Here is a 27,547-nt window from a genome sequence, read left to right as displayed (position 1 = left end):
GCTAGATCTGGAGGGATTCACTTAAGGCCTGGTTGCTTTTTCTTACAGTCCCCAACATAGACAGCTTTATGGCTTCAGTCTTCAGTGGGTTCTGGGTCTGTTTTGCTATTTCTTCCAACTGTGGAATTTTCCACTCATGTTCTACCCCTCAAATGGCCTGGATATATATATATCCCCTCCCTCAAATTCAAGAGCCTCCTGTCTTTGCTGGGGTGACAGGCATGCCATTGCACCTGGCTTTCCTTCTCTTGAGTCAATAGATAACTTAGTCTTTCTGCTTATTGATTTTCTTAAGCCTTTTTTGTTACTTGCTTCTTGCTGTGCAATTTACTGAGTTTCTTGAGCTACCCACTTCTCCAAGTCTGAGCCTGGAACATGGCAATTCAAATTCAGCCAGAGTGCACAAAGTATAAGATGAAGAGAGATGACATCCAACTGGGTAAGATGAATAGACCCTGCTAAAAAAGATTGGATTTTGCTAAATTCATTATGGGAGGTCTTGAGTGTCATTTGCTTTGTTTTGAAAGCTGACTTATGGTCACATTAGTGGCACCCGTTCATACATTGGTCATAACCAACAGCTCTCTGATTGGACTTAAGGCCTGCTAAGCAAGAGGGAAATCATGCCTGATAGTGGAAATCTAACCCTAACCCTGGGGCTAGTGAAGTCATGGATCACTTTACTAAACCAGCATAATCCCTAATTGCATCCTAAATAGTTATCCTTATATCCAGATATATGTAGTTTTCATCCTTCATCAAGGAGAATCTTTCCAATAGATGGATATCATTACAGAAAACTGCAACTATCAAAATGCAGAATCGTAGAGCCTAGTCCCAACTGTTGCATCTACAACACAACTCTTGCATCTCTAAGGCTCAGGGATCATTGTGGAAGAGGGGAAGGAAAGATTGTTAAGAACTAGGGGAACAGGAAGTTTGCTGTAATGTCAGAGAAGCTACGTCCGTTAAGTCTAGCCAATGTGGCTGACTAACTTCAACCTGAACAAGGACATCAGCAGACATGCTAATGTATTAGGGAGAATGCCCACAAGTCCTCAGCCCTAAACAAAGAAATACAGGCTGAGGAACTGTGAGAGCAGGAGAAACAATTTTTCCTGAGGAAAAGAGCACAGCAATTTGGTCAGTCTTGAAAACATCTGAATACTAGTAACATACAGACTGAGCAGGTTTATTTATGTATCTAAGAATTACATATGTAACAAGAAAAAGGCCATGAATTTGGAGAGAACATGAGAGAGTTGGAGGGGGAAGGGGAAAATAATGTAATTATAATCTAAAAATTATAATAAAATGGTAGGCAAGAATGAAAGTGTAGGAGCACTGGCCACAAAGACCATTTTGGTAGCTCTGGGTATCTGCCTAAAAAATACAGTAGCACTAATGGTTAAGATTATTTATTTACTTATTTATTTTCGAGACAGGGTTTCTCTATGTAGCCCTGGCTGTCCTGCAACTCGCTTTGTAGACCTCGAGCTCAGAGATCTTGCCTGCCTCTGCCTCCTGAGTGCTGGAATTAAAGGTGTGCATCACCGTGCCCGTCTAAATGGGGGGATTATTACAGGGGGTAATAGGCAAGGTGACCGGGTTTCTCCTTTGTAAATGAACAGGATGAACAAGGATTGTACCGGAGAGTGAGAAGGAAAGTCCTTATCCGTCCCCGCACATGACTGCAGGTGATTCCTAGAGCATCGCTAAGTAATGGCGGTTGGTTTTTCCGTGACTGGGGAGCCTCCGGCTTAGAGGCTGCAGGTTCCGCCCATTACTTTGACCCTTCCCGTTGATCCTCAATACGGGCACCGCCTTTCTTGGACCGAGTTCTACCGGAGCTCCGGAGCCTCCGCGCAGGACTGCTGCGTTGGCTCCGCCTGTGGGGGCGGAGCCTCTGTGTGGCGCTCTGGGCGCTTGCGCAGCCGGCTCTGACCCGCCGAGCACACGTCCTTCCGGGGCGCGAGTGCCAGTTCGTGAGCGTGCGCGTCTTCGCTGCCGCCGGTGCTGCTTCCGCCGTCCTCTGCCGCTGCTACCGCTGTCGCCGCCCCGGATCCTCAGGCCGAGCGGTAAGACGGCCGGCTGCCCAGCAGCGCCGCGGTACGGAGAGCGGAGCCGCGGGACCGGTGGACAGGCGGGCGGGCCGACAGGTGAGCTCACTGCCCTCGAATTAGGTGGAGCCGCGGGAGCCGGGGGAGGGGACGGGACCGGGCGAGGGCGCCGCAGAACGCGGTGAAGGCTGCCCACAGCCGGAAATGGCGGCCGGCCCTCAGTCGGGTTGGGCCCTGGGCGCCGCTAGGCCCCGCTCGACCTTGCGCACGGCGGGTCGGCGCGGGGACGAGGCTTTCCGGGCCAACCCGGGTCCGCACGCGCGGCCGCCTCCGCGGCACCCGGGACGCAGAAACTCCGGTGTAGGGAGGAGGGCAGTGAAGGCTCCGAGGCTCGTTCACAGCCTGGGGCGCGGAAGATTGCCTTACAGTTGTAAATTCCAAAAGCATTTACCTGTAAAAATAAATTTTTATATGCTTCACAACGACATTAAGAGGTGCTTTTGTGTGATGCTGTCAGGGAGAGTTACTACGGGCTCATCCGTTTAGGCTCCAATTTGTGTTATGTGGCTTGATTATAAACTTGTTTTTCCATCTGCCTAGGAGACGATTTCTCCGAATTCTTTAAGTGCGTCTTCGGAAAAAGAATGCAAAAGTAGCTTTGTTTTCAGGTTGGGCTTAAGGAAAATTGGGTCTCCGTTTGTGGGACGTTTGGTGCCTTTTAGGCACCATATCTGAATTGCTAGTGATTTGTCTGTTGAAAACAAAACACTACTTAATATCGGAAAGAATTATAGTGACCTATCTGTTGTCATGGTTACCTAAAGGCAGAACTCTAACGGTTGTACGATAATTTATTTTTATGTATTTATTGATGTATTTGTTTTTATTTGGTTGACATTAAAAGCCAAGATTTGACCGGGCGTCTTTGGTGCACGTCTTTAATCCCTGCACTCGGGAGGCAGAGGCAGGTGGATCTCTGTGAGTTTGAAGCCAGCCTGGTCTACAGAGTGAGTTCCAGGATAGGCTCCAGAGCAATACAGAGAAATCCTGTATCGAAAAAAAACAAAAAAGGCCAGGACTTTGTGGACTGTTTCTGATCTATTGTGTAAAGCTCTGTGATTTGTATCAGTAGCTTCTTTTGCTTTTCTATTTGGTTTTTCCGTGTGGCCTTTGCTGCCCTGGAGCTTACTCTGTAGACCAAGCTGGCCTTGAACTCAGCACATCCTGCCTCTATCTCCTTAGTGCCAGGACTAAAGGCATATGCCACCACTGCCTGGTCGTTATCAGTGTTTTCATACTTAGGTTGGCCTTGTCTGTGAGGACCCTTTGGGGAGGGGTGGCCCTTGAGTCCTTGGAGAGTTTTAAGCTTTCTGCCTCACACTCTCCTTGTCCCAGCAGGCTCCTTTTGAGTCTACGAACAAATTTAAGTGCTCAGCCCTTGAGTCCTTCTTGAACATTCAATTATTCCTGTTCTGTGAGATATTCTTAGATTCTACTACTTATAATTTCAGCTCTCTACTTCCCATTTTCTCCCTTCCAAGCTTAATTTTCACACACACTTGACTCTTGCTTAATGTATTAATGTATTTAATGTTTTTTCTTGATAAGATTTTTTGTTTTTTAGAGTAGTCATATAGTTTGTGCCCAGTATTTATTGAATGAATGCAAATGAACTAAGTAACAGCTAGGCCATGGCCTTCTCACCAGGAAGTCAGTCAGTGAGTACTGAACACTTGAGGCACTGGGTTCCTGGGAGATGTACAGGGAACCATCTATTTTCAAAGACAGACCCACCAACTTTTAATAGGGTATTAGAAAGGTGCTTAGGACTTCCTTGTAAATCTCTTTGCAACTTTTGATCAGTGATTATTTGAATGTTAAAAGCTTTTTAAAAGTCAGATATGCCACTGATTTAAAAGTAAAAATCTCTTAGAAGTGTTGTCGTTGGTTACTTGTCTGTTGGGACTTGAGGTGACAGTGAGATGAAGTAATTTTACTTCTTTTGAGGAAGTGTTTTGTTTCTTGCAAACAGGATCTTGCTATATGCTAGCTTGCAACTCATGATCCTCCTGCTTCAGCTTGGCAAAGGGCTTGCATGAATCAGGCATTTACCACCATACCATGCATAAGAGTGAGCAGTTCTGATGCCCTCAGCTAGAAGCTTATTGTGTGGGGTTCTGTGACAGCCCAGGAGACTTCTTAGTGACTGAAGGACTCTGGAGTCCTTTCTAAGGCCTTTGCTTGCTGCCCATCTCTGTATTTCTCTGTATTCTTGAGAATAATTGTATTAGTGTGTGGTTCAGTGTTGGATACATGCTGCACAGTTCTACCCACTTTTACCCAAGAGCACTTTGGAGAGGGTGTACTTCTGAGTATAGTTGTAGATACACCCTGACAATCTGCTGTGCTCAAGATCTAACAATAAATCAGACTTGAAACTTCAGTTGAACTCAAGGCTTCTAAACCTGATTATTCTGTTCGTTGACCACCTATAGCTTACAGGATCCCATAATCTACCAGCATGATGCTCACAGGTGTTTGTTGAATGAAGGTTGGGTGTGAAAGAGGAGGTAAGCTGGAGGTGTGGGATTTGAAGTATATGATACTGTGGGCAAACTGCATCAGCACATGGGAGCAGTTTTTCTCCAGTAAGAAAACAAACTCCTGAGATTCAGGGAACTGGTTAGGAACTGTTCATATGGAAATGAAGCACTAGCATCAGCCCTACAATTGGGGACCCTGGTGTCCTGTGGTAGCTCCTGAAAGTTACTAAGCATTTAAAAATGTAGTTATTAGGGCTGAAGGTCAGGGCAAATCAGTGGAGAGCGGTTGTCAAGCATGTACCAGGCCCAGGATTTGAGCTCTACACCTCAAAGAAAAAGTAAAAAGTTGCATTCTTAAAATGAGGTTTGTTAGCCGGGTGTTGGTGGAGCAGCACGCCTTTAGTCCCAGCATTCGGGAGGCAGAGGCAGGTGGATCTCTGTGAGTTCGAGACCAGCCTGGTCTACAAGAGCTAGCTCCAGGACAGCCTCCAAAGCCACAGGGAAACCCTGTCTCGAAAAACCAAAATAATAATAATAATAATAATGATGAGGCTTATTATTCTTGTACTATAGAATCTGAGTGATGCCTTCTGTCAGGCAGACTTCCTATTCTTTTGCTGTCCTTCCTTTCTCTTTTGTGCATCATCATAATGTGCTAGACAACACTTCCTGAAAGAGGACACGGCTAGAGCACACACCACCAGGGCTCCTGCTTCGGAGGCTCTGTGGTTCCCACTTCACCTGCCTGTTGAAGGATAAGTAGAAGGGTATTTTCCTGATGGCTTCCTGAAAAGAAGTGACAGTGATTCTGAAAATGGTGATAGCCTTGCTTTGTGAAAATACCTACCCCTAAAACATTCTTAATCCAGGAACCTGGGCTACTGCTGTGCCAGGCCTACCTCAGATGAAGGCAGTGCTGACAAGGATTAGCAGCTAGTCTTAACTGGCAATTAAACGGGAAGATTTAAGGATTAGCTTACCCAACAACCTTCTGTGTGGATTTTGCTCCTCATGACACTTTGCACTAATGAAAAGTGTATGTTTTTTATTCATGATATTTCCTAGGTAAGCAATTTAAAAAAAAAAAAAACTTACTGTGTGTTGTATAGGCCTGTGATTTTTGTGCATGCACTTGAATGTGTGAGTGTGTGCCTTCCTGTGTGCAAAATAGGAGGCCAGAAAAGAATATTGGGTGTCTTCCTCTCTGGTTATTACTACTCTGAGTCAGGACCTCTCAAATAAATGACTCAGAAGCTCCCTCAGTTGTCTGGCTAGTGAGTTTATAGGATCTGTTTGATTCTGCTCCTAGTTCTGTGGTTACAGGTACACAAAATTATGGCAGGCTTTTAAATTGGTTTATGATTTTAAATAGGATTTCATGATTCCAGAGCAAATGCTCTTACCCACTGAGCAGTCAGTCTTCAGTATACATTTTTACAAATAATTGCTTCAAATTTTTGAGTTTCTCAAACACTGATATCAGTTGTCTCAGGCTTTTTTTTTTTTTTTTTTTTTTTTTTCCTCTAGTTTTTTGAGATAGGGTTTCCTTGTGTAGTTTTGGAGCCTGTTTTAGAACTAGCTTTTGTAGACCAGGCTGGTCACAAATTCACAAGATCCACCTGCCTCTGCCTCCCAAGTGCTGGGATTACAGGTAAGATAGGGTTTCTTTCTCTACGTAGACCTTGCTGTCCTGGAATTTACTCTGTAGTTCAGGCTCACCTCAAACTCAAAGAGATCCACCTGCCTATGCCTCCCTAATTTTGGGATTAACAGGTGTGTGCACCCTCCCCCCCTTGCTATTTTTAGACATTTTAAACTCAACTAATACTTCTAGATTTTGTGTTGTATGAGATGTATTATGTATTATGAAGGCTCAGTGAATGTTAGTCATTATCATGAGTTGTTGATGATTTTATTGTCAGTTTAATTGCACACACACACACACACACACAAACACACACACACACACACACACACACACGGTGTCTTATGAGAATTATGCACAGTTCTTTTATGTGTTCTAAGGAATGTGTGCCTATTAGCTATAAGGTTACAACCCTGGTGAGTCAGAGGATTGGAGTGAGGGTTTGCTGGGTGATGGTATCAGGTGTGTCCCATCCAGGCTAACTTGGGAAAGAAGTGTGGCTGTCTTAGAAATCTGCCTTAAGTGGTTGCTCTTTAGAGTTGTCTGTTCCAGGGAAGAGCACATAACTATGGTGTTGTTGGTATGAGTCATCCCTAAGGGGCAGGTTCTAAGTCAAGGGCCTAGAGCTCTAAGATGGCAGGCTCCTCATCTGACACTCCTGAGTGAAGGTGACGTGGAGGGTGGGAGAAGAGGGGTGGCTGAAGGAGAAGGCTTTGTTTTCTCTTATTATAGGAAGGAATCAGTAGGCCTGTTGAGTGAGTTCCTCTCTTAAAAAGGATTGCATTTTATTGTTAGCATTTTAAAAAATAAATTTAAGTTTTTAAAATTAATTTTAATGTAGTTTTTCTTAGATAAATTCTGTTAGAAGTGTTATTTTTTTAAATATTACCAATTTTCATTCTCTCTGATATTTGTGTGTCTTTTCCCCTTTGTGTTTGCAGGGCCTTGTATAACTCTTTGCCTCTTGCCCAACCCAACAAGCACCCTTGAGATTTGTTTAGGGAAACAATTTTCCTTAAAACGTTTTTAGCTCCTTCCCCTCCCACCCCCCCAGACAGGGTTTCTCTGTAGCCTCGGAGCCTGTCCTGGAACTCGATCTGTAGATCAGGCTGGCCTCAAGTTCACAGAGATCTACCTGTCTGCCTCCCCAGTGCTGGGATTAAAGGCCTACTTGGCCCCTTTTAGCTACTCTTACAGCTTTGCCCTCCCTGCATAGGAAAGCTTTTGTAGGACCAGAAGACATGAGCTGAAGGTGGCATGGAGTCCTAGGAGGTGTTAGAAATTTATCACCTGTAGTCTTCATTGTAGTAGAACTGTGAGTTTGACAAGCCAAGTATTTATACAAACCATTTCAGTAATTTTAATTTTATAAGTATGGGTGTTTTGCTTGTATATACATCTATGTACTACTTTTGTGTGCCTGGTACCGGTGGAGGCCAGCAAAAGATAGTGAATTAATTGGAGCTGGAATTATTCGCACCTGTGAGCTACCATGTGGGTGCTGGGAATCAAAGCCATCTTTCCAGACCCCTTTGTAGCAATTTTAAAACAGTTACCCACCACTAGTTTCCCTTTCTTTCCTCTTTCCTTCCTTCCCTCCTTCCCTTTCTCTTTCCTTCCTTCCCTCCTTCCCTCCCTCATGTATTTTTTGAGACAAGGTCTTGTGTTTCCCAAACTGATTTTAAACTTGCTATGTAGCCTGAGGATGACTTTGAACTCATCCTTCCTCTTTAAATTTTATCTTTAAATTTTATCCTCTACAAATCTCCTACAACTTTGTCGTTCACATGATGGCTTTTTTGTTGTTTCTGTATTTGGTTTCCAGTTTCAATTTAAAATAACCAGCCATTATATTTTGGGACAAAATTAAATTCTTTGGGTTTTTTTTAAGACAGGGTTTCTCTGTGGCTTTGGAGGCTGTTCTGGAACTAGCTCTTGTAGACCAGGCTGTTCTGGAATTCACAGAGATCTGCCTGCCTCTGCCTCCTGAGTGCTGGGACTAAATGTGTGCACCACTACCTCCCGGCAAATTTTATTTTTAATTTAATTTTATATGTAAGGGTGTTTTGCCTGTACCACTTGCATGCTTAGTGCCCTCGGGCCAGAAGAGGGCATTGCATCACCTGGAGCTGTAGTTATCAGCACTTGTGTGCTGCCTTGTGGGTGCTGGGAATGGAGCGTGGGTCTTACAAGTGTTCTTAACTGCTTAGCCATCTTCTCTCTAGCCCCAAAATTACTTTTTCTTTAAACAGTACATTCTTGTACCCCCTTTCTTTTCATTACCATTTTACTATTTTACCCCTTAAGGAACTTAGTTTCCAGTGAACACGAAGGCAACTGTTATAAATGGCTTGATATAACAGCAGTCTGTAGTTTGACAAATCTATGAATCCCAACTGCTGGAAGCAGGTGTTTTCTTCTAGTAAAATCTGTCAGCATGGCACAAAACATAACATGTGCTAGTTGTCCTAGCTATCCTTATTTTTCTGCAGTAAAAAACTGGAGACAAATATTTATCTTTTTTTTTATTTGCTATGCCCGAGAATTTGTTGTTTAATCAGGTTTCTCTCAGCTTCAACTTTAGATCCCCTCTCCATGTTAGGAAACCTAGAGTCAGGAGATTCAGTCTTTGTATTTCCAGGAGGGGTGGGTTATGCAAGATCTCATTATTTATTTATTTATTTTAGTGACTTAAATAAGCAATGAGCTCAATACAAATTTGTGTTGCTTCATTTGAAGAAGAAGCTCACCCATGACTCCACTTGCATTTGGAGAGTCATGGACACAGTGATCTTGGTGGGTATCTCCACTGAGCTAGTCAATACTGGGGCAGGGGTGATTGGAGGAATGTCTACTTGGGACATTTACTTGAGACTCTGATCCTGACACTAAACCATTAAAACAAGTAAAGTCATAGACAAATGAGTTTGAGTAGATTTTAAGTAAAGAAATGATTCATGAATTGGACAGCACTCTGAACTAGTAAGGTGCAGAGAATTCCACCCAGCCACCAGGCAGGTGGTATTTATATACAGAAGAGAAAGTGTGGCACACAGAAACAGCTTAATTGGTTGCAGCCTAATTTCAGCATGTCTTTTTGGAGTATGGTGTGTTTTAATACTTAGCCCTTTGAAATTTGGTGTGTCTTTGAGTTTGTCATGTTACAGTTGTTGGTCTGATTCTAGGTTACATGCTGGATTTGAAGTGATCACTTGGTTTCTAACAGTAGTTGTAGGAAGGTGCTACTTTAAGATAGTCCTTAGGTGGAATATACTGGCCAGCTACATATCCAAGATAATTCCACTTCTATCAGTTATGTCTCAGAATGTATTCCATTAAAACATTCTGTGTCATCTATAGTATTATGAATTTTGACTTAGGTATTGTGCATCTTGAGCTTCAGAATATTTTGGGATCTGCTTTATTGTTACATTCAGTCCATTATGCAGTAGGAACTAGACCATGATCAGGGAGGATGGATCATTCAATGGACAACATCCCATAATGAACAAGGTCAAGGCAGCATTTGCAGTGCTCTGAACATATGTCCCAGAATGTTTAAATAAATGCAGCTGTCTACTGTTCTAATAGAATTTTGGGTTTACTATGTTTTCTTGTGTTTTGAGACAGTTTTCCTTATGTAGCCTAGATTGACCTTGAATTTGGAATTCTGCAGCTTTTGTATCTCTTCAGGACAGATTAGAATATATACTACCATACTAACAGTCATAAGTATTTTTATAAGTGTATATGATGCAGCTAGTCACGATATATGCACAGTCAGGAGTAGAGAGCATGAATTAATGCATGCTGGTATTCGGTTCTTTTCTTTTACATAGCCCAGATCCCATGCCTTAGTGAATGATTCTTGTCTCCATGTAGACAGGAAGGTTCTTAATTTTGCCACCAAGCACAAAACCCATATTACTTGAAAGATGCTGGGTTGATTTGTTTGTTTGTTTTGTTGTTGTTTGAGGGGAGGTTGAGACAGTGTTTCTCCATGTAGTCATGGCTGTCCTGGAACTCAACAGAGATCTGCCTGCCTCTGCCTCCCAAGTGCTGGGATTAAAGGTATGTACCGGGTTTTTCCGCCTGCCGCCAGTCTTGTCCCGCCGCCGCACAAGCCCCAAATAATGCACAGAGACTCTGTATTTGATACAGTGCTGTTGGCCCGGTTACTTGTTTCTTATCGGCTAGCTCTGCCTTAAGTATTAACCCATTTCTGCTGATCTATGTACTTCTCTTACCGGGGAGCCGGTGGCATACTGCTTTCTCCAGCCTCTCCATCCTGACTCCTCCTTCCTACTTCCTATTTCCTCCTTGTCTCCTAGTCCCTCCTATCTTCCTTTCCTATTGGCCAACAGTGCTTTATTATTAACCAGTATGAGAAACATATACAGAATGACATCTCCCATCATACCAGCACTGCAAAGATAAAATATGCTGGTTCTGTTGTGTTCCAAATTGTTCACTTTCTCACACTCTCATTGGCAGCTGGTTTTCAAATATTACAGCATAGATTGTAATTTAAAATTCCCCCAGAAAATTAGGAATAACAGTATTGTATTTCATTTTTATGTATGTATTTATTTATTTAGTGTTTTGGGTTTTTTGGTTCCAGACAGGGTTTCTCTGTATAGTCCTGGCTGTTCTGGGTCTTACTCTGTAGACCAGGGTGACCTTGAACTCACAGCGCTCCACCTGTCTGCCTCCTGTTGTGCTGGATTAAAGGTGTGCACCTGGCTAGTGATTTCATTTTTATTTTGCCTCACGTTTGGTTAGTAATAGACTTCTAGGTTCTCTTGTCCTGCCAGATCCTGCCGTCCTTCTCAGCCCCAAATAAGCACACCGAGACACTATTTTAATGTTGGCTGATGGCTAGGGGTTCTTATTGGCTAGCTTTGTCTTAATTATTAACCCATTTCTATTAATCTGTGTATTTCCACGTGCCTCTATTGGCCACAGTGTTTTATTTGTCAACCAGTAAGAGAAACATAAATACAAAAGGACATCCCCTATCATTCAGATTTTTTTTTCCCCTCAGAGTTTAGGACCTACTCAGAGAACAGTAATGGGCCAAGGCACAGGAGTTTACAATAATAATAAGCTCCTCCATCTGGAAAGTGAGGATATGTGCAGCTACATAAGCTCAAGTCCAGTCTAACAATCTATGTATCATTATAGGCTGCTATGTATAAATAAGCCGATAAATGTTCATACTATTCATGAACTCAGAAGAAGTGTGCATGAATACACATACAAGGTCCTAGATCTATTCAAGCTAGGTGTAGTGGTGCATACTTTTAACTTGGGAAACAGGAGAAGGTAGCTCTACATAGCAAGTTTCAGGCCACCCAGGGTGGTCTTGTTTCAAAATAAGTACAAAGTCTTTTTATATCATTTGCCCAATTTAAAGATTAATTTTCACTAGTTACTTGAGTTCCTTTTATATTCTGGATTTTTTTTTTCTTATGCAGGAATACATTTAATTTGGGTGGGTCTCTTACACTTCAGAGATTTAATCCATTATCATCATGGCTAGAAGCAGCATGCAGGCTTACATGGCTGGAGCTGAGAGTCCTTACAACTTAATCCAAAGGCAACAGGAAGTGAATTTACTCAATGGGGTGGCTTGAGCATATATGAGACCTCAAAGCCCACCTGCACTGTGATACACCCACTCCAGCAAGACCACACCTCCTAATAGTGCCACTCCCTTTGGGGGCATTTTCTTTCAAACCACCACTATAGCCGTGGCTATCCAGGAACTTATACATAGAACAGGCTGACCTTGAATTCACAAATATCTACCTGTCTCTGCCTCTACTTCCCAAGTGCTTGAATTAAAGGCATTTATCGTGCTAGCTATATTCTTTGAATAATTTGTATATATTTTCTATATCCTGTAAGTATTCTTTATGTTAGTTAATTTCCTTTGCTGTGCACAAACAGCTTAGTTTTATAAAAATCTGATTGCTTTGTTTATTTGTTTCTGAGATAGGCTCTCAGTGTGGCTGGCCTGGAACTCAGTGTCTGTCTCACAGATTCTGCTTGTCTCTCTGTATCATGAATGCTAGGATCAAAGGCATGTGTTATCCCCCTTGACCTTTTATTTTTGCTTTTGGTGTTTCATCATAAAAGCATTGTCTATGCAGGTTACTAGTTCTTAAAAAGGTTCCTTTGTGTGTTTCATTGTAATAGTTGTACATGCACACACTCTGCAGAAACATTTGAGGACCAATGGTTGATGTTGGGATGTCCTTTTCAATTGTTTCTTTACCTCGCTGGAGTTACTGTTTGACTAGACTGGCTGCCAGGATCCATCTCTCTTCACTTCCAGTGCTGAGCTAATTTTTATACGGTTGCTGGAGATCTCAGCTCAGGTCATGTTTACATAGCAAGCACTTTACTCATTGAACTATCTCCTCAGGCCTTCTAGTAGTTTCTTAATTATAGACCTTCTGTTTAGGTCTTTGATAAAGTTTTAATTGATTTTTGTATGTGGTGAGAAAATAGGGATCTAGAGAATAGAATAGGGATTCTTCTATATATTGACATTCCTAGCAGTTTTTGAGGACTGTCATTTCTCCAGTGTAGCACAATAATAAAAACCCAGAGACAGATATTGGGGTTCAAATTGAAGATCAGAAAAGTAAAGCAACTAAGCCATAGAGATTTCTTGCCTCTGCCAAGACTCAGACCAAAAGGGGGGTTGTCAATCCTGTCTTTGAAGTAACTGCTGACTGCAATGCTCTCCACCAAAACCCAGGCCGACCTCATGCTCCCTGAGTTCTGTGATTAAGGGTGTAGCCACCACTGCCCATCCTCTATGGCTAACTAGAGGCTTAGCTCTGCACTGTGATTTAAACATTTATGAGAGTATGGGAGAAAGATAAGAGAGGGGGGGAGATAGGTGTTGAGAGCACCACCCCATAAGCTGAATGGAGGGGCCGGGGGCTGATGTAAGCAGAGCTGTGTATCGCTTTCTCTGCTCCCATACAGTGTGGCTGGCCCCCCCCGCCCTTCCTCCCCCGCCGTCTTTTTTCGCCATGATTCTGTGTTCCCTGAAACTAAGCCAAAATAAATCTTTTGTCAAAATCATTTATTTCTGTTTTCTCTATTTGTTCCATAGTTATTTGTCTTTGTTGATTTTTATATAAGCCAGTTTGTTGCTTATTTCATTACTCTGCTTTGTGGGTTTTTTTTTTTTCAATGGGTTGTTGTGAGATGCGCAACATGGACAGTGGGAACTGAACTTGGGCCATCTGAAAGAGAAGTTAAAGCATTCTTTAACCACCAAACTATCTCTCCATCTCCCTTTAAATTTTATTTATTTAAGCTGGGTGGTGGTAGTGAATTTTTTTTTTTTTTTTTTTTTTAAATATCAGAAGTCAGGAGGTAGAGGTAGGTGGATCTCTGAGTTTAAGGCCAACCTGGTCTACAGAGTGAGTTCCAGGACTGATAAGGCTGCACGGAGAGACCCTGTTTTGAAAAACAAAATAAGTAAGATACTTATTTTGTTTCCTTGTCCTTTTTTTCCCTTCTTTCCATCCTTCCTTCCATCCTACCTTCCAAGTATGGTTTCTCTATATAGCCATGGTTGTCCTGGAACTCACTCAGTTTTAGAATGGCTAAGATTAAAACCACAAGTGACAGCTCATGCTGTTAGGATGTAGAGCAAGGAGAACACTCCAATTGCTGGTGGGGGTACAAACTTGTACAGCCACTGTGGAAATCAATATGGCAGTTTCTCAGAAAATTGGGAATTGATCTACCTTGACCCAGCTATACCACTCCTGGGCATATACCCAAAAGACACCCCACCATACCACAGGGACACCTGCTCAATCAACTATGTGGACAGAGTTTCTGTCCTGCCTGGTCCTACAGCCGCTTTGTCTCTTAAATAAACACACAGAGACTTACATTATTTATAAACTGTCCTATGCCGATGGCTTAGGCTTGTTACTCAACTATTAACCCATAACTATTAATCTATGTATTTCTACATGACCTTATCTTACTGGAGAAGGCTCCAGCATGTTACCGCTTCAGCATCTACATGGCGTTTCTCTTTTGACCTCCCTCTGCATCTCCCTAGAATTCTCCTTGTCTGGTATCCCCGCATGTACTGCCTGCCTGGCTCCTGGCAGGTCAGTGTTTTATTCATCAACCAGTAAGAGAAACATATAGCAAAGGCTATCCCCCACCACAACTATGTTCATTGTATCTTTATTCATAATAATCAGAAAGTGGAAACAACTTAGATGTCTCTCAAGTGAAGAATAGAAATGATGGAGTATTACTCAGTTGTGATATAATAATTTCATCCTTTGACAAGGTTTTTTATTACAAATTGAATTTTATTAACACATAAAGCTATTTAGATTTTTTTTCTTCACCCTTTGTTAATTTCAGTCAGTTCTATTTTTCCATTTATTGGCCTTTCCAATTTCTTGACAGGAAGTTGGTCAGTGGCCTCTTTACATCCCCTGCAATGAAGTCTTTTCTGGTCTTTCTGTCTTGTTTCTTCATCAGTCTGTCTGAGAATGTCAGAGGAAACAAAACAAAAAACACTTAGAAGTTGGCATGGTGTTGTACACCTTTAATTCCTGAGATTAAAGGCAGGCTCATTTCTGAATTTGAAGGCTGTCTAGTCTATATTTAGAGTTCCAGGCCAGCCAGGACTATATACTGAGTCCCTGTGTGAAAAAAAATGATGACAACAAAAGACCACGCCCCCCAAGTAAGGAGTTAGTGCTCCAGGAGACATCAGCTCTAGGTGTCCTGGAACCCCATTCTGTCTGCCTAGACTTAGTTTTGATCTCATGAATGAATGGCTCAGCTCGCAATACTGACACTCTCAAATCTTTTGTTTTCTTTTGCTTTTTGGCCAACTAGCCAAACTAGTCAGTGTTCCCATAACCTCTACTATATTGGTTACTAAGAACAAAAACCTTTGCCAGAACAAAGCAGCCTTACAGACTACAGCCAGGATTTCAGCATCTTCTTAGAATCCCCCATGACAGCGCCATTTGTAACGAGTATGGTTTTTCCTCCCGCCGCTGCCTGGTCTTGTCCCGCCGCTGCGCCAGCCCCAAATAGCATACAGAGACTCTGTATTTGTTATTATACTGTTGGCCAGTTACTACTTTCTTATAGGCTAGCTTTGTCTTAATTATTAACCCATTTCTATGTATTTCCACGTGGTCTTACCAGCGAGAGGCGGCTGGCGGTTCTATTCTCTCCAGATTCTCCATCTTGACTCCTCCTTACTACTTCCTATTTCCTCCTTGTTTCCTAGTCCCGCCTATCTTGCTTTCCTATTAACCAGTATGAGAAACATTTACAGAATGGCATCTCCCATCAAAAACCTTTGCCAGAAAAAGTGTCTCAGGTAGTCTGCCCACAGACCTTCTTCATTCTCTACTACCCCAGACCCCGTTCTCAGGGTTGCCTCTAGCACTGTACCAGAACACCAGAGTATGTGTTCAAGAGTGTATACATGTCGTTCGTTCGTTTGTGTATGTGTGTAAGCGCCTTTTCTCCCCCCACCCCCAGCTCTTACAGACCATCCCTCCCTGGCATCCCTTTCTACCTCATTGCTGTAATTCATCCCTAACTCTAGTGAGTACCCCCTACTTGTCTACAGGCAGCATCTGCCTGAAGACCAGCCTCTAACACCAACAAACATTCCCCCTGTGAACACAGCAGCTGGGCAGACAAGTGAAACAGGCAACACTCAGCCAGCATACTCTCTGAAAATCCAGAGAGGAATTAGAAACCAAAGAACAAAACTCCCACCCAGACAAGACAAACCAGAATCAGCACCTAGACTACCCCAACCCCAAATGTCTACATGCCAGCGTAAGAACACAGTATCAGTCAGGGAAATGTCTCTACCAGAGCCCAGCTATCCTACCACAGCAGGTCCTGAGTAAGCACAAGAAAAAGACTATATGAAGATGATAGGGAAAACAAACAGTTGGAGGAAATGGATAAATCCCTAAAAGAGAGCCAAGAAAACACAAATAGTTGAAGGAAACAAAACTGTTCAAGACCTAAAAATGGAAATAAAAGCAATAAAGAAAACACAAATCTAGAGAATCCTTGGAATGAAAAATTTAGAAACATGCATCACCAACATAATATAAGAGATGGAAGGAAGAATCTCAGGTATTCAAGATACAATAGAAGAAATGGATACGTGGGTACTAGGGAAAGTTAAATGGCACAAAACACCTGAGATCATGAAACTTAAAAGTTTCTATAAGGCAAAGAATACCATCAGTTGGGCAAAGAGGCAGTCTACAGAATGGGAAAGAATTTTTACAAATTTCATATCTGATAAAGGTCTAATAGCCAAAACACATAAAGAACTCAAGAAACTGGATAATAAAAAACCAAATAATTCAATTAAAATGGGGGTGCAGATCTAAATAGAATTCTCAATAGAGGAATAAAAGATGGCTGAGAAATACTTAAAGAAATGTTAGGTGTCCTTAGCCTTCAAGGAAATGCAAATCAAAACTACTTTTAAGATTCTATCTTAAACCTGTTAGGGTGCTAAGATCAATATTATAAAGTGACAACCCATGCTGGTAAGGGTGTGCAGCAAAGGGAACACTCCTCCATTGTTGGTGGGAGTACAAATGTATGCAACCACTGTGGAAATCAATATGGCAGTTTCTCAGAAAATTGGGAATTGATCTATCTCAAGACCCATCTGTATCACTCACTTTTAGGCATATAACCAAATAATACTGCATTCTAACACAAGGACTCAACTTTGTTCATTGTGGCTTTATTCATTCTAGCTAGAAACTGGAAACAACTAAAGACTGGATAAAGAAAATGAGATGTATTTTACACAGTAGAGTGTCAACACTTTGGGGGCAGGGAGACAACATGAAATTGCAGGCACACAGATGTAAATAGAAAAAAAAATCATCCTGAGTAAGGTAACCCAGACCCAGAAAGGAAAACATGGTGTATATTATAAGTGTATATTAACTGGTAAGTAAATGATAACCAAGCTACAATCCACAGACCTAGATAGGTTAGATAAAGAGGATGGCTGTGGGGGGAAGCATGGATCTCCTTGGGAAGGGGAAATAGAATAAATTATGTGGGTGGACTGGGAGTAGGAGGAGGGATCAGTTGGGTAGGGATGGAGGAAGAGTGCTGGGAGGGACAGCTGGAACTGATAGACACTTTCAGGATGGTGTGAAAACCTATTCAGTGAAAACTTCTTGTAGCAAGTTGTTCTTTGTACTGCCAGCTCCCAAATAATGACACAGAGACTTTTTTCTTTTAAGATTTATTTATTGGTTATGTGTACATCATGTTTGCCTGCAGATCAGAAGAGGACATCGTATCTCATTATAGATGGTTGTAAGCTACTATATGGTTGCCAAGAATTGAACTCAGAACGTCTGGAAGCGCAGCCAATGCTCTTAACCTCTGAGCCATCTCTCCAGCCTCATGACATAGAGACTTATTAATTATGAAAGCTTGGCTGTAGCTTCTCCCACTAGCTCTTGGGTCGAGTTCTAGATAGGGTTTCTCTGTGTAACAGCCCTGGCTGTCCTAGAACTCTCTTTATAGACCAGCTTGCCTCTACCTCCTGAGTACATCACCATACTCAGCTTCCACTAGCTCTTAGAACTTAAATTAACTCATTTATTTTGACCTATGTTCTGTTGGGTGGCTCATTACCTCATTTCTCCATACTGCTTTCCCCATCCTTTTTTCTCTGAGTCTTCCCTGTCCCCAAAAGTCTCACCTAACTCTTCTGCCTAGCTATTGGCTATTCAGCTCTTTATTAAACCAATCATAGTGAAATATCTTCACACAGTCTACAATACTTGCTAAGATCTATGAGGATGACACTAGAGGGGACTCCTCATAATGGAGGATGCAGAGTCTAACCTGCTCATCTTTTGTAGAACTGGGTTACATTTGGTTGGGTTGTTGGCTGAAGAGGTCCAGTGGAGATCTCTAAACCCCGGGTGATGCTAGGACAGGTCACTCTCTGAAAACTGGAAGAGGAGCCCCATTGCCAAGGACTTCCACACACAGCACATTGACTATAGAGAGGTCAAGCTGATGTGAGCTTGCAGCCTTACCCCTACATTCTAGTCTCTTCCGTGTGAGAAGGTACTTTGCAGGCTGTGGAAAGAAACCAGGACACCAACCCAACCACTAAAATACTCACCTACAGCTTGTCCTGCCTACAGGATGTCCTGTGCAGTGGTGGCGTAGAACTTGTGGGAATGGTCAGCCAGTATTTGGTTTAACTTGAACTGGAGACTGGATAGCACAGAGACACAGCATAGAACCAAACAGACAGACTGGGGGGGGGGGGAATCAATGAAGTGCTTTCTAGTGACATTCTGTTATCAGAATGGGAGTCTCATCCAGTGTCATCATAGAGGCTTCCTCCAATAGCAGATGGCCGTCAGCCAGTGAAGAGACCCACAGCCAGACATTATTCTGAGAGGAGTCTAAATTGTAGATCTCTTCTCAGAGATTGAGGAACCCTAAGGAATAGGGGGGAAAGACTTTTAGGAGCCAAGAGGTTGGAGGATACCAGGAGAACATGGTCCACTGAATCAATTAAGCAAGGTTCACGTGGGCTCCCAGAGACTGAAACAGCAAGCACACGGCCTGCGTGGGTCTACACCAGGTCCTGTCCTGTGTGTGTGTTGTGGCTTAGCTTGGTGTTTTTGTGGGGTTCCTACAGTGGGAATGGGGACAACTCTGACTCTTTTGCGTGCTCTTGAGACTCTTTCTCTCCTAATAGGTTGCCTTTTTCAGCCTCGATATGAGAAGACTTTTGAGACTGTCTTACGTGCATCCTAATCTTGAACTCTTCATCTTGTCCCCACTTGCTGATTTCAAGGGTTATAGGTGCCTTCAAAAAGATACTTCGAAGGTTACAAAGAAGGGTTATCTTAAAAAATGGATAAAGTTGGGCTGGAAAAAAGGGCTCAGTTGAGTGTGTACTAGTCTTGCAGAGGACCCCAAAGTGAGTTACCAGCAACCATCAGAGATCCGCTGCTTCTGATCTCTGTAAGTAGGTAAGTGCAGCTGTACTCTGTGCACTTACCTACACATAGATGCACACATACATAATTAAAAATAAGCAAAAGCATGTTAATGCGTAGGGCAAGTTTCTGATTGGTTCCAAGCACAAATACTGTATCCCTTGATTATTTTCTTATTCTTCTTCCTGGGAACCACCTCATATTCTGACCATTTAGTCTCCAGTGTCTCTGATCCAGTCATTCTGAGTTTTTAAAGTCAACTCTTGGACCAGAGAAATGGCTTGGTTGGTAAGAAAGGCCCTTGAGGTCAAGACTGCTGACCTGAGTTCGAACCCTTGGTGGAAGAAGAGAATGAACTTCCATAGGTTGGTCTCTGACCCTTTCATGTGTGTTGTGGCATGTGCCTGTGTACCAGTGTTGCACGCTCACATACAGTTTTTTTTTTGTGTGTGTGTGTGTGTGTGTGTTAGCTTTTGTCTTTTTAAATTTTCTCTGTTGTTTCTGTTTTATTGCTTTCTGCTTTGTCAATTAGTTTAGACCCAGTCTCTGCAAAAGTGTAAGGGACTTTATTAGGAATCCCAAGAATGGCAGTTCAGGAAACATGGATATACATGATTCTTAATCAGAGTTCTGAGTATAGGTGGAGTGCTCTTATATGCAAACACTATTATTTTTTACACGGCTGTGGTTGTACACGCTTTAATCTTAGACCTTGGGATGTAGAGGCAGGTGGATCTCAAGAGTTCCAGAACAGCTAGGCCTACCCAGAGAAACAATGTTTCAAAACAAGGAGGAGAAACTTCTGAAATTGAGAATAGATACAGGTGTCATTTTGCCCATAAAAGTTAAAGAAGTACTTAGTGAAGACAAGAATTGCCAAGTAAGTTTCAGGGCCCTTTGAGCAGCTGCTAGAATTCTTCTGAAGGGTTTCTGAAAAGAAAGCTCATTGTTTTTATCATGATCGGTCCTTTTTGTTTTGTTGTTTTATCTGTTTGGCTTTTGTTTTTATTTAATTTAATTAACATTTTAACATTTTTTTCTTTTATATACCTACCACAGTTTTCCTTCCTTCTTCTCCTCCTGTTCCCCATTCACTACTCCTTCATCTTTTGTTCATGTTTTATTATTTTCTTCCATTTCTTTAAGGTTTTTTTTTTTTGGGGGGGGGGGATAGGACTGGCCCTTGCCTCAGCCTTCCAAGTAGCTGGGGTTACAAGCATGTACTACCACCTCCAGCATAGTTTTTTGCTTTTTTTCTTTCAACTTGGTAGCTATATACCTTTTGCTCTGTATGTGTGGGTGTAGATATTGGTATGCTTGTAATGTTGATTGGTGCCTAATGTGCATACTAAGCAAGTCATCTGTCACTGAGATGCATGCCACCCCAGCCTCCTCTTTGCATTTTGCTCTAAGGACTGCAGTATTTAACACATCTTCCGTTTTCAGAAACCTGCCCCACATGTTTATTTGTGGGGTAGATGGAGGACACATGTACCACAGCACACTTAGGAGGTCAGAGGATAACTTTTAGGAGTTATTTTTCTCTTCTATCTACCATGTGAGTTTTGGGGCTCAAATTTAACTTGTCAGTCATGACAGCAGTGCCCTTATTATCCACTGATCCTCTTGCTAGCCAAGGTTTTGAATTTTTCTCCCTATTTTCCTTTGTCTTCTCTTAGATTAACCTAACATGGCTGACCAGAGGCAGCGCTCACTCTCTACCTCCGGGGAATCGTTATATCATGTTCTAGGGCTGGACAAGAATGCAACCTCGGATGACATTAAAAAGTCCTATCGGTAAGCAGCTGTGTTCCAAGGAAAACCACAGATCCTCATCTGGTTTTGTGTATATTTTACCAAGAACCTAGTCATGTGTTTTTCTTGGCTCCTGGCAGTTGCATTTTATCCTTACATGTATAGTTTAGTCCTAAAACTTAAAACTGTTACACTGGCCATCCTGGTGGAGCATTCTTTAATCCTAGCACTTAGGAGGCAGAGGCATAAGGGTGTCTGTGTTTTGAGGCCAGGAACTCTACATGTTGAGTTCCAGGGCAGCCAGAGCTATGTAGAGAGGCCCTTTCTCAAACAAGCAAATCCTGTTAACACTGATGTTCTCTAGTGGCAAAAAAAGTAAGCACACTTGTAAGATATTGTCAAGTATCCTCAGACCACGGCATCAGGGTCTGCATCCTGGGCATTGACAGCCTTTATAGTGCTAAATGCTGTACTTTAACAGTGGTGAGAACTTTTTTTTTTTTTTTTTTTTTTTTTTCTTTTTTTGTATCCTGTCATTGACTGTTTGACTGGACTTGAAGAATATAGCTTTTAGATACAGTATTATGTGGTAACCTAGAAAGGGAGCCAGGGAATCTTCACCTTAGACACTCCTGTGGTCTTCTGTTTGTATTGTACTAGAATCTCATTATTATACACTTCTCTGCCATAACCTAATTTGTCAAATATGCAATTAGCTGGCCAGGACACTAGGGGTTGGCAGTAGGATTTCCCTTTGAAAGCAGGAGTCAGTGCATTACAAGCTGTACCCTATCCTTAGTACCTCAGGACTCTCCCTTGTGCATGTATCCTAGTGGGGGGTGTTACCCTAAGCAATTACAGAAACTTTCTTTTTCACTCTGATGAGCTAGATCTCTGGAAAGTTGAAAATTGAAATGCCAATGGGTAAGCATCTCTTTCCCTGGATTCTGATGGAGGATTGTGAAATGTAAGACCAAGGTAGAGCCAGGAAATGATTTTGGTTACAGGAAGCTGGCCCTGAAATATCACCCTGACAAGAACCCCGATAACCCAGAGGCTGCAGACAAGTTTAAGGAGATTAACAACGCCCACGCCATCCTGACAGATGCCACGAAAAGAAACATTTATGACAAGTACGGTTCACTGGGGCTCTATGTGGCCGAGCAATTTGGGGAAGAAAACGTCAACACCTACTTCGTACTCTCCAGCTGGTGGGCCAAGGTGAGGATGGAGTGGCAGTCATTGTGGGCCGCCACACTAAGGGCATTGAAAATTCTGTGCCCAGTAGACCATAGATGCTGAAAAGAGTTATGCCTCCTTGTTCTTAACATGGTTTCTGGTCTAGAGCTGTCCTCTATGTGCTGTGCAACTGGCCCATTCATGGCAGGCACAGTGCATTGTATTTTTTGTTTTGTTTTGTTTTGTTTTTTTACTTTATTTTTAATTAATTTTTGCTTTCCCATACCCCTTAGGTATAGGAAGCCTGATTTTAGCTTTTACTGATTAGTCTTCAGTCTTTATAATTTTAGAGGGAAATCCATTATAGATTTATAGATGGAAATTTAAGAGAGGGAGAGAGAGAGCCATGCCTTTTGAGTTAGCATGGGGGTCAGCTACATTGCAGACCAGCAGACAGCTGCATTGCAGAAAGTTGGGAATGAGAGAGACTTAGAGTCAGAAGCTCAGAGTACTAGAGAAAACATACACTTGGGCTCTGGCCAACATCTGGACAGAAAAGAAATAGAGGAGAAAAAAGAGAAAGTTAAGCCTTTCTGAGTTCAGAAAAGCAGGCACTCAATAGACCCTCATGGCAGCTTGTGCTTAATCCCATCTTTACAAATTACTTCTTATTCTATTTTTCTTCATCCTGCAAGTTTATTCTGTCTACATCCTTCTCCTGAATGATGCCCTTAGTATAAGCTGTGTGCTCTGTAGCTCTTGCCTGTCTTCTCTAGGGAGCTTCTTGTGTTATGGCCTATGGGCCCTTGAAGCTATACACAGTGCCAGTATTCTCTTCCCCAGGCACTGTTTGTTGTCTGTGGACTCCTCACGTGCTGCTACTGCTGCTGCTGCTTGTGCTGTTGCTTTAACTGCTGCTGTGGGAAGTGCAAGCCCAAGGCACCTGAGGGTGAGGAGACGGAATTCTACGTATCACCTGAAGACCTGGAGGCACAGCTGCAGTCTGATGAGAGGGGTGAGTACCCACCCCAGGGCCTTGTGAGTGTGTGGGGTGCAGCCAGCACTGGCCCTGAACGGTGTCAACTGTCTTGTCAAACAGGAGGGCACTGACACTGTGCCGAGAGTGTTTGTGGTGGCATCTGGGACTGTTGAGGTGTGAACGTGGACACTTGAGGTAAAGCAGGTGCAGGGAGCTGTTCCTGCCCGCAAACTGGTAGCCGTAGATCTGAGGGACCAAAGGCTGGGAGGGTGACAGGCAGGTGGGGAGGGCCGTGGGCTGGTTGACCTAAGACCACTGAGGAAAGCGTGTTGGGTGGAGGTCAGCAAGTAGCCTCTCCCCTGAGTGTCTGTCCAGGTGGCCGAATGATGTGGTGCAAGGACCGTGTCGATGGGCACACAATGAGGCCGCTGCCCTTGTGCGATGAGGCTGCCTGCTTGCTTTTCAGAGGCTACAGACACACCAATCGTCATACAGCCAGCATCTGCCACAGAGACCACCCAGCTGACGGCTGACTCCCACCCCAGCTACCACACCGACGGGTTCAACTAAATTCATGAGAGGCTGTGATTAGAGGATGAATCAGCACCTGGCCACTGCAACCTTAGAATCATGAACTGTAGTCACTGAGATGGGGAGGCAGCCGTCAACCTGACCTGCTATGGCTGGCCAGGGCCCCTCCCACCTCCTCTAAGCCCACCCATCTGTCAAACCTTGATACACGAAGTGCGTAGCATGCAGTATTTAAAGCAGTGTAGCTACGGTCTTCTTCTGTTTTATCCTTTTTTTAATAGCATGTATGGGTTATGTTCAGTGTCTGTGTTGTGGATGTGCTGCAACTGGGCTGAATTAACTGGATGATAGTGCTTTCTTGGGTTTTCAGCCAAGTGGGTCCAGTGAGGCTCAGCTGTCTCCTTGTGCTTACAGGAGTCAGGTAGGCACCTGGAGCTACTTCTCCATGTTGGCCTCTGTGTCCTGTGTCATGGTCTAGTCCATGGCTCTGATCTCATCCTCAAGGCTGCAGACAGGGTTCTGATTTCACCTGCGAAGGAGGGAGCTGGGCCCCATCCTCCCAGGCACCACCAGCATCAGTCGTTTGCACGGTGTTCGTGTTGGGAAGCTTTCATAGGGTCTCTGCATCATCGCTCGGCCTCGTGACAGTTTTCCTGTGTTAGATCTGCTATGGAGAGTGCAGGTATGCCCCTTCTGAAAGTGGGAGCACACGCTGTGTAATGTTTCCATCTTGGGTCTCCTGGCCTTGTGGACTGAGATCCTGTCATTGGAGGCATGTCCTTTGCTGGTGTTTGGGAAATCATTTGTCTCTGTTCTGCACCTTTCCAGGTCAAAAGCTGGATTGACGGGGCCACAGCCTCCTTCCCTCATTCCTGGGTCATCTTCCACATTCCTTCAAGCCAACCTTTTTAATCTTGTTTTTGGACTTTAAGAACCACAAATGGTAGCACCTGTCACTTAGTCATAGTCAAAAAGTCTTTGAGTCCAGTTCTGGGTGGCATATAGCTGCTTATAAAGAGTTTGAGTGCCCAGGATCCAGAGCCTCCTCCCTGTGCTTGTCAGAGCTCCACCCACCCCACCCCCCACTTGCCTTCGCTTCCACTTGTCATCATCAATGCCTCTGGCAGAGCTGAGGTGTTGGGTGCCTGGGGCAAGTGAGTGGTCCCTGGTGACCCTGGATCAGGAGGGTTGGCTTCTAGGGAAGCTATGGTAACAGTCATTCAACCTGGAATGCCAGTTGCAGGCCACAGAATTCCTTTGTGAACCTCTCTCTAGTCAGTATTTCAGTCTTGGTCACAGGGTACCATGGTGGGTGGAGTTGGAAAATGTGGTTACCAGGGATTTGGAACTACCCCACCCTTTTACAGTTAGCTGGATTAGCTGCACCAGACTTCAGTGAGCCAGGTTCCTCCAGAGCCTTCCTGCTGGCTGCTGCTGACCATCTGCATTTCCAGTACAGATGAAGAAGGAGAAAGCTCATGTGGTGGCTCAGTGGCTCAGACAAACCACCATGCGTTTCCGAAACCCACCCTGTCCACCTCCTGGCCACAGCTCACCAGGGCCTTCAGGGACCAGATCAGGCTGGCAGGAAGTTGCAAGAAGAGGCAGCAGACCTGGCAGTGATTGAGGGTTCCTATCCAGGTCCTGGGAAACATTGATGCCAGGGTTCCCAGCTGACCCTGTAGGAGAACTACATGAGCTGAAAGCTGGCGTCAAGATCCTTTCCCGGGTTCGTTAGTGTTTGTTCTTTAAAGAATGTAGGGATATTCATTAATATATTAAGTTAGAAATAATCTGCAAACATCAGACCTATGGCTAGATGTAGTGGGACATGCATGCCTGTAATCCCAGCAGTAGAGCGACTGAGGTAGGAGGACCCTTGAGTTGTAGGCCAGTCAGGCTTTACATGGTAAGACCCCAACTCAAGCAAACCTGGTGGAAGAAAGGAAATTCGTTACTGGACCCATTGTTGGAACAGTGGAAGAAGAGAGGCCACTGGGCAACCTGGGGTGCTGGTCTCAGTACACTAGTCTTGGTGCCCTTTTACCACAACAACCAGGAACCAGGTTCAGAGTTGTAGGCGATGAGTGAAGAGCTGATCTGGTAGCACAGCCCTCCTGCATGTAGCTCTGTGGCCCTTTCCCTCACATCCTAGTGAGCAGACCCTGGACTGGGACTGGTCGTGCTGATGGGGCGAGAGCACAGAAGTTGAACCTAGTGTCATTTGCAATTTGTAAAGCTAAATAAATCATGTTGAATTTGAAACCATCGATATGTAGAACAGTTTCAAGGCGATGATAATAGTGATTGCCAAGGCCAGTGAACTCCCTCTTCTATCCCTGTATGCAGACTCCTGCAGGGTTTTACTGTGTTGGTGTAAGGTCTCCTTGATTTCATCTGACTTGACCTAAGCATAACTGGTGAATCTCAGGATCAGCCTGATTATTCCTGACCAAATACTATTAAATATAAACACACACACACACACACAGACACACACACACTCCCCAAACTACTATACTGGTAAGCAGTGTAGATGGTGCTGTGGTGTATTGCCAAGGAAGTGCTGGAGTCTGTGCATGGAAGTTCATCCAGTGCAGTGGATATCCCTTCAGGACCAGAAACTGACCGCTTCTGAGAGACCCTGGGGACCCATCTCACCAAGACTAGAGTGTAGATTTCTGTTTGTGCCCAATGATGTGGTCTTTCCTTGTCTTCCTTTTGACTGTATTTTTAAATTACTTTAGATAATTCTGTGCAATGTTTATAACCTTTCCTAGTCTTACAATGTTTGGTTAACACAGCCAGCACCCAATGGGGAAATCAGTACTTACTGTGGTTCGCAGGAAACTTTTCCAAATTGTTGGTTGCTGGGTTTGTTCCTGAGTCATGATGCCAGTCTTTTCTCAGATGATCAGATGCCAGGTTTTACTAACATCGGTGCCCATTGTCCTGCTGACCCATGGCTTTTATTCCAGGTGAACCTTGTGCAAAGGAGCTGCCATTGTTGCAGCTGGTAGTCTCCAGAGATGGTGACCCAATCATTCAAGCTGTCCCTGGAGGGTCTAGGTGCTGTGGTACGGAGAGCTGGTGGGCCATGACCATCTTCCTCTGGCTTTCAATGCACTTTTTATTGAGGGATAGCTGTGAACAATGTAAAACATGACTGATCTCATTCTCTTCCCAGTGTTTTGAGCTGTGAACCCATGTGTCCCAGCACTGGCCTATTCTTTTATTTTGGTTGAGTTATCCTCCTATGGAAATAGCAAAAGCTACATCTTTACTATCCTCACTAGCACGGTATGTGTTGTCACATGCTGTGAGTGTGGGCTATGGTGTGTGTTGGTGTGTGTACATATGTGTATATGTATATATCACGCAGCAGGCCTGTCATGCTGCTGTTTGGTGGCAAAGCAACAAGTACAATAAAAGTCGGCTCCAAAACAGCCTGTGGTTTCTTGGAGTGTTGGGCAGGGGTAGTGTCTCTTGGCAAAACACAAAAAGAAAGCAACCCTAAGCTTATTGTGTACATATAGGTACATGTACCTGAATGCACTACATAGGCCCCGGTCAGCATTTGGTTTCAGCTATGTATGTTGGGCAAAAGGATGACCATACCAAATATATCCCTGGGGACCACACCAAACTCAACTGACCCTCAAATATATGAGGTCTAGGACATGACTAGAAAGCTTTCCTGTCTTGAAACACTAAGACCAATTTATGAACACCATTAAAATCAGTAACCAAGGTGCGTGTAAGCGGTAGCCTGGACAGGGTCTTTCTGTGACCTGAAAGGGCCCTGA

The 27,547-nt window shown here is 43.5% G+C and overlaps 1 protein-coding gene across 3 annotated transcripts; it reads left to right on the top strand.

Moving 5' to 3' along the window:
• Positions 1 to 1,970: 1,970 nt before the first annotated feature.
• Positions 1,971 to 27,187, top strand: Dnajc5 (DnaJ heat shock protein family (Hsp40) member C5). Of its 3 annotated transcripts, XR_007834533.1 has the most exons (6): positions 1,971 to 2,159; positions 20,977 to 21,094; positions 22,060 to 22,273; positions 23,075 to 23,246; positions 23,331 to 23,405; positions 23,677 to 27,187. XR_007834533.1 is itself a non-coding variant. In XM_051184323.1 (5 exons), the coding sequence occupies exons 2-5, from the start codon at positions 20,988 to 20,990 to the stop codon at positions 23,778 to 23,780; spliced, it is 597 nt and encodes a 198-aa protein (XP_051040280.1). In that variant the 5' UTR covers positions 1,975 to 2,109; positions 20,977 to 20,987; the 3' UTR covers positions 23,781 to 27,187. The 3 variants fall into 3 exon arrangements, 2 of the variants coding, with proteins under 2 accessions (XP_051040280.1, XP_051040273.1); XM_051184323.1 differs by lacking the exon at positions 23,331 to 23,405 and having other exon boundaries at positions 1,975 to 2,109; XM_051184316.1 differs by lacking the exon at positions 23,331 to 23,405 and having other exon boundaries at positions 1,975 to 2,159.
• Positions 27,188 to 27,547: the final 360 nt, after the last annotated feature.

This window comes from Phodopus roborovskii, unplaced genomic scaffold (genome assembly GCF_943737965.1).
Source record: "Phodopus roborovskii unplaced genomic scaffold, PHOROB, whole genome shotgun sequence".
Taxonomy (NCBI): Eukaryota; Metazoa; Chordata; class Mammalia; order Rodentia; family Cricetidae; genus Phodopus; species Phodopus roborovskii.
This window is presented reverse-complemented; position numbering and strand designations above follow the sequence as displayed.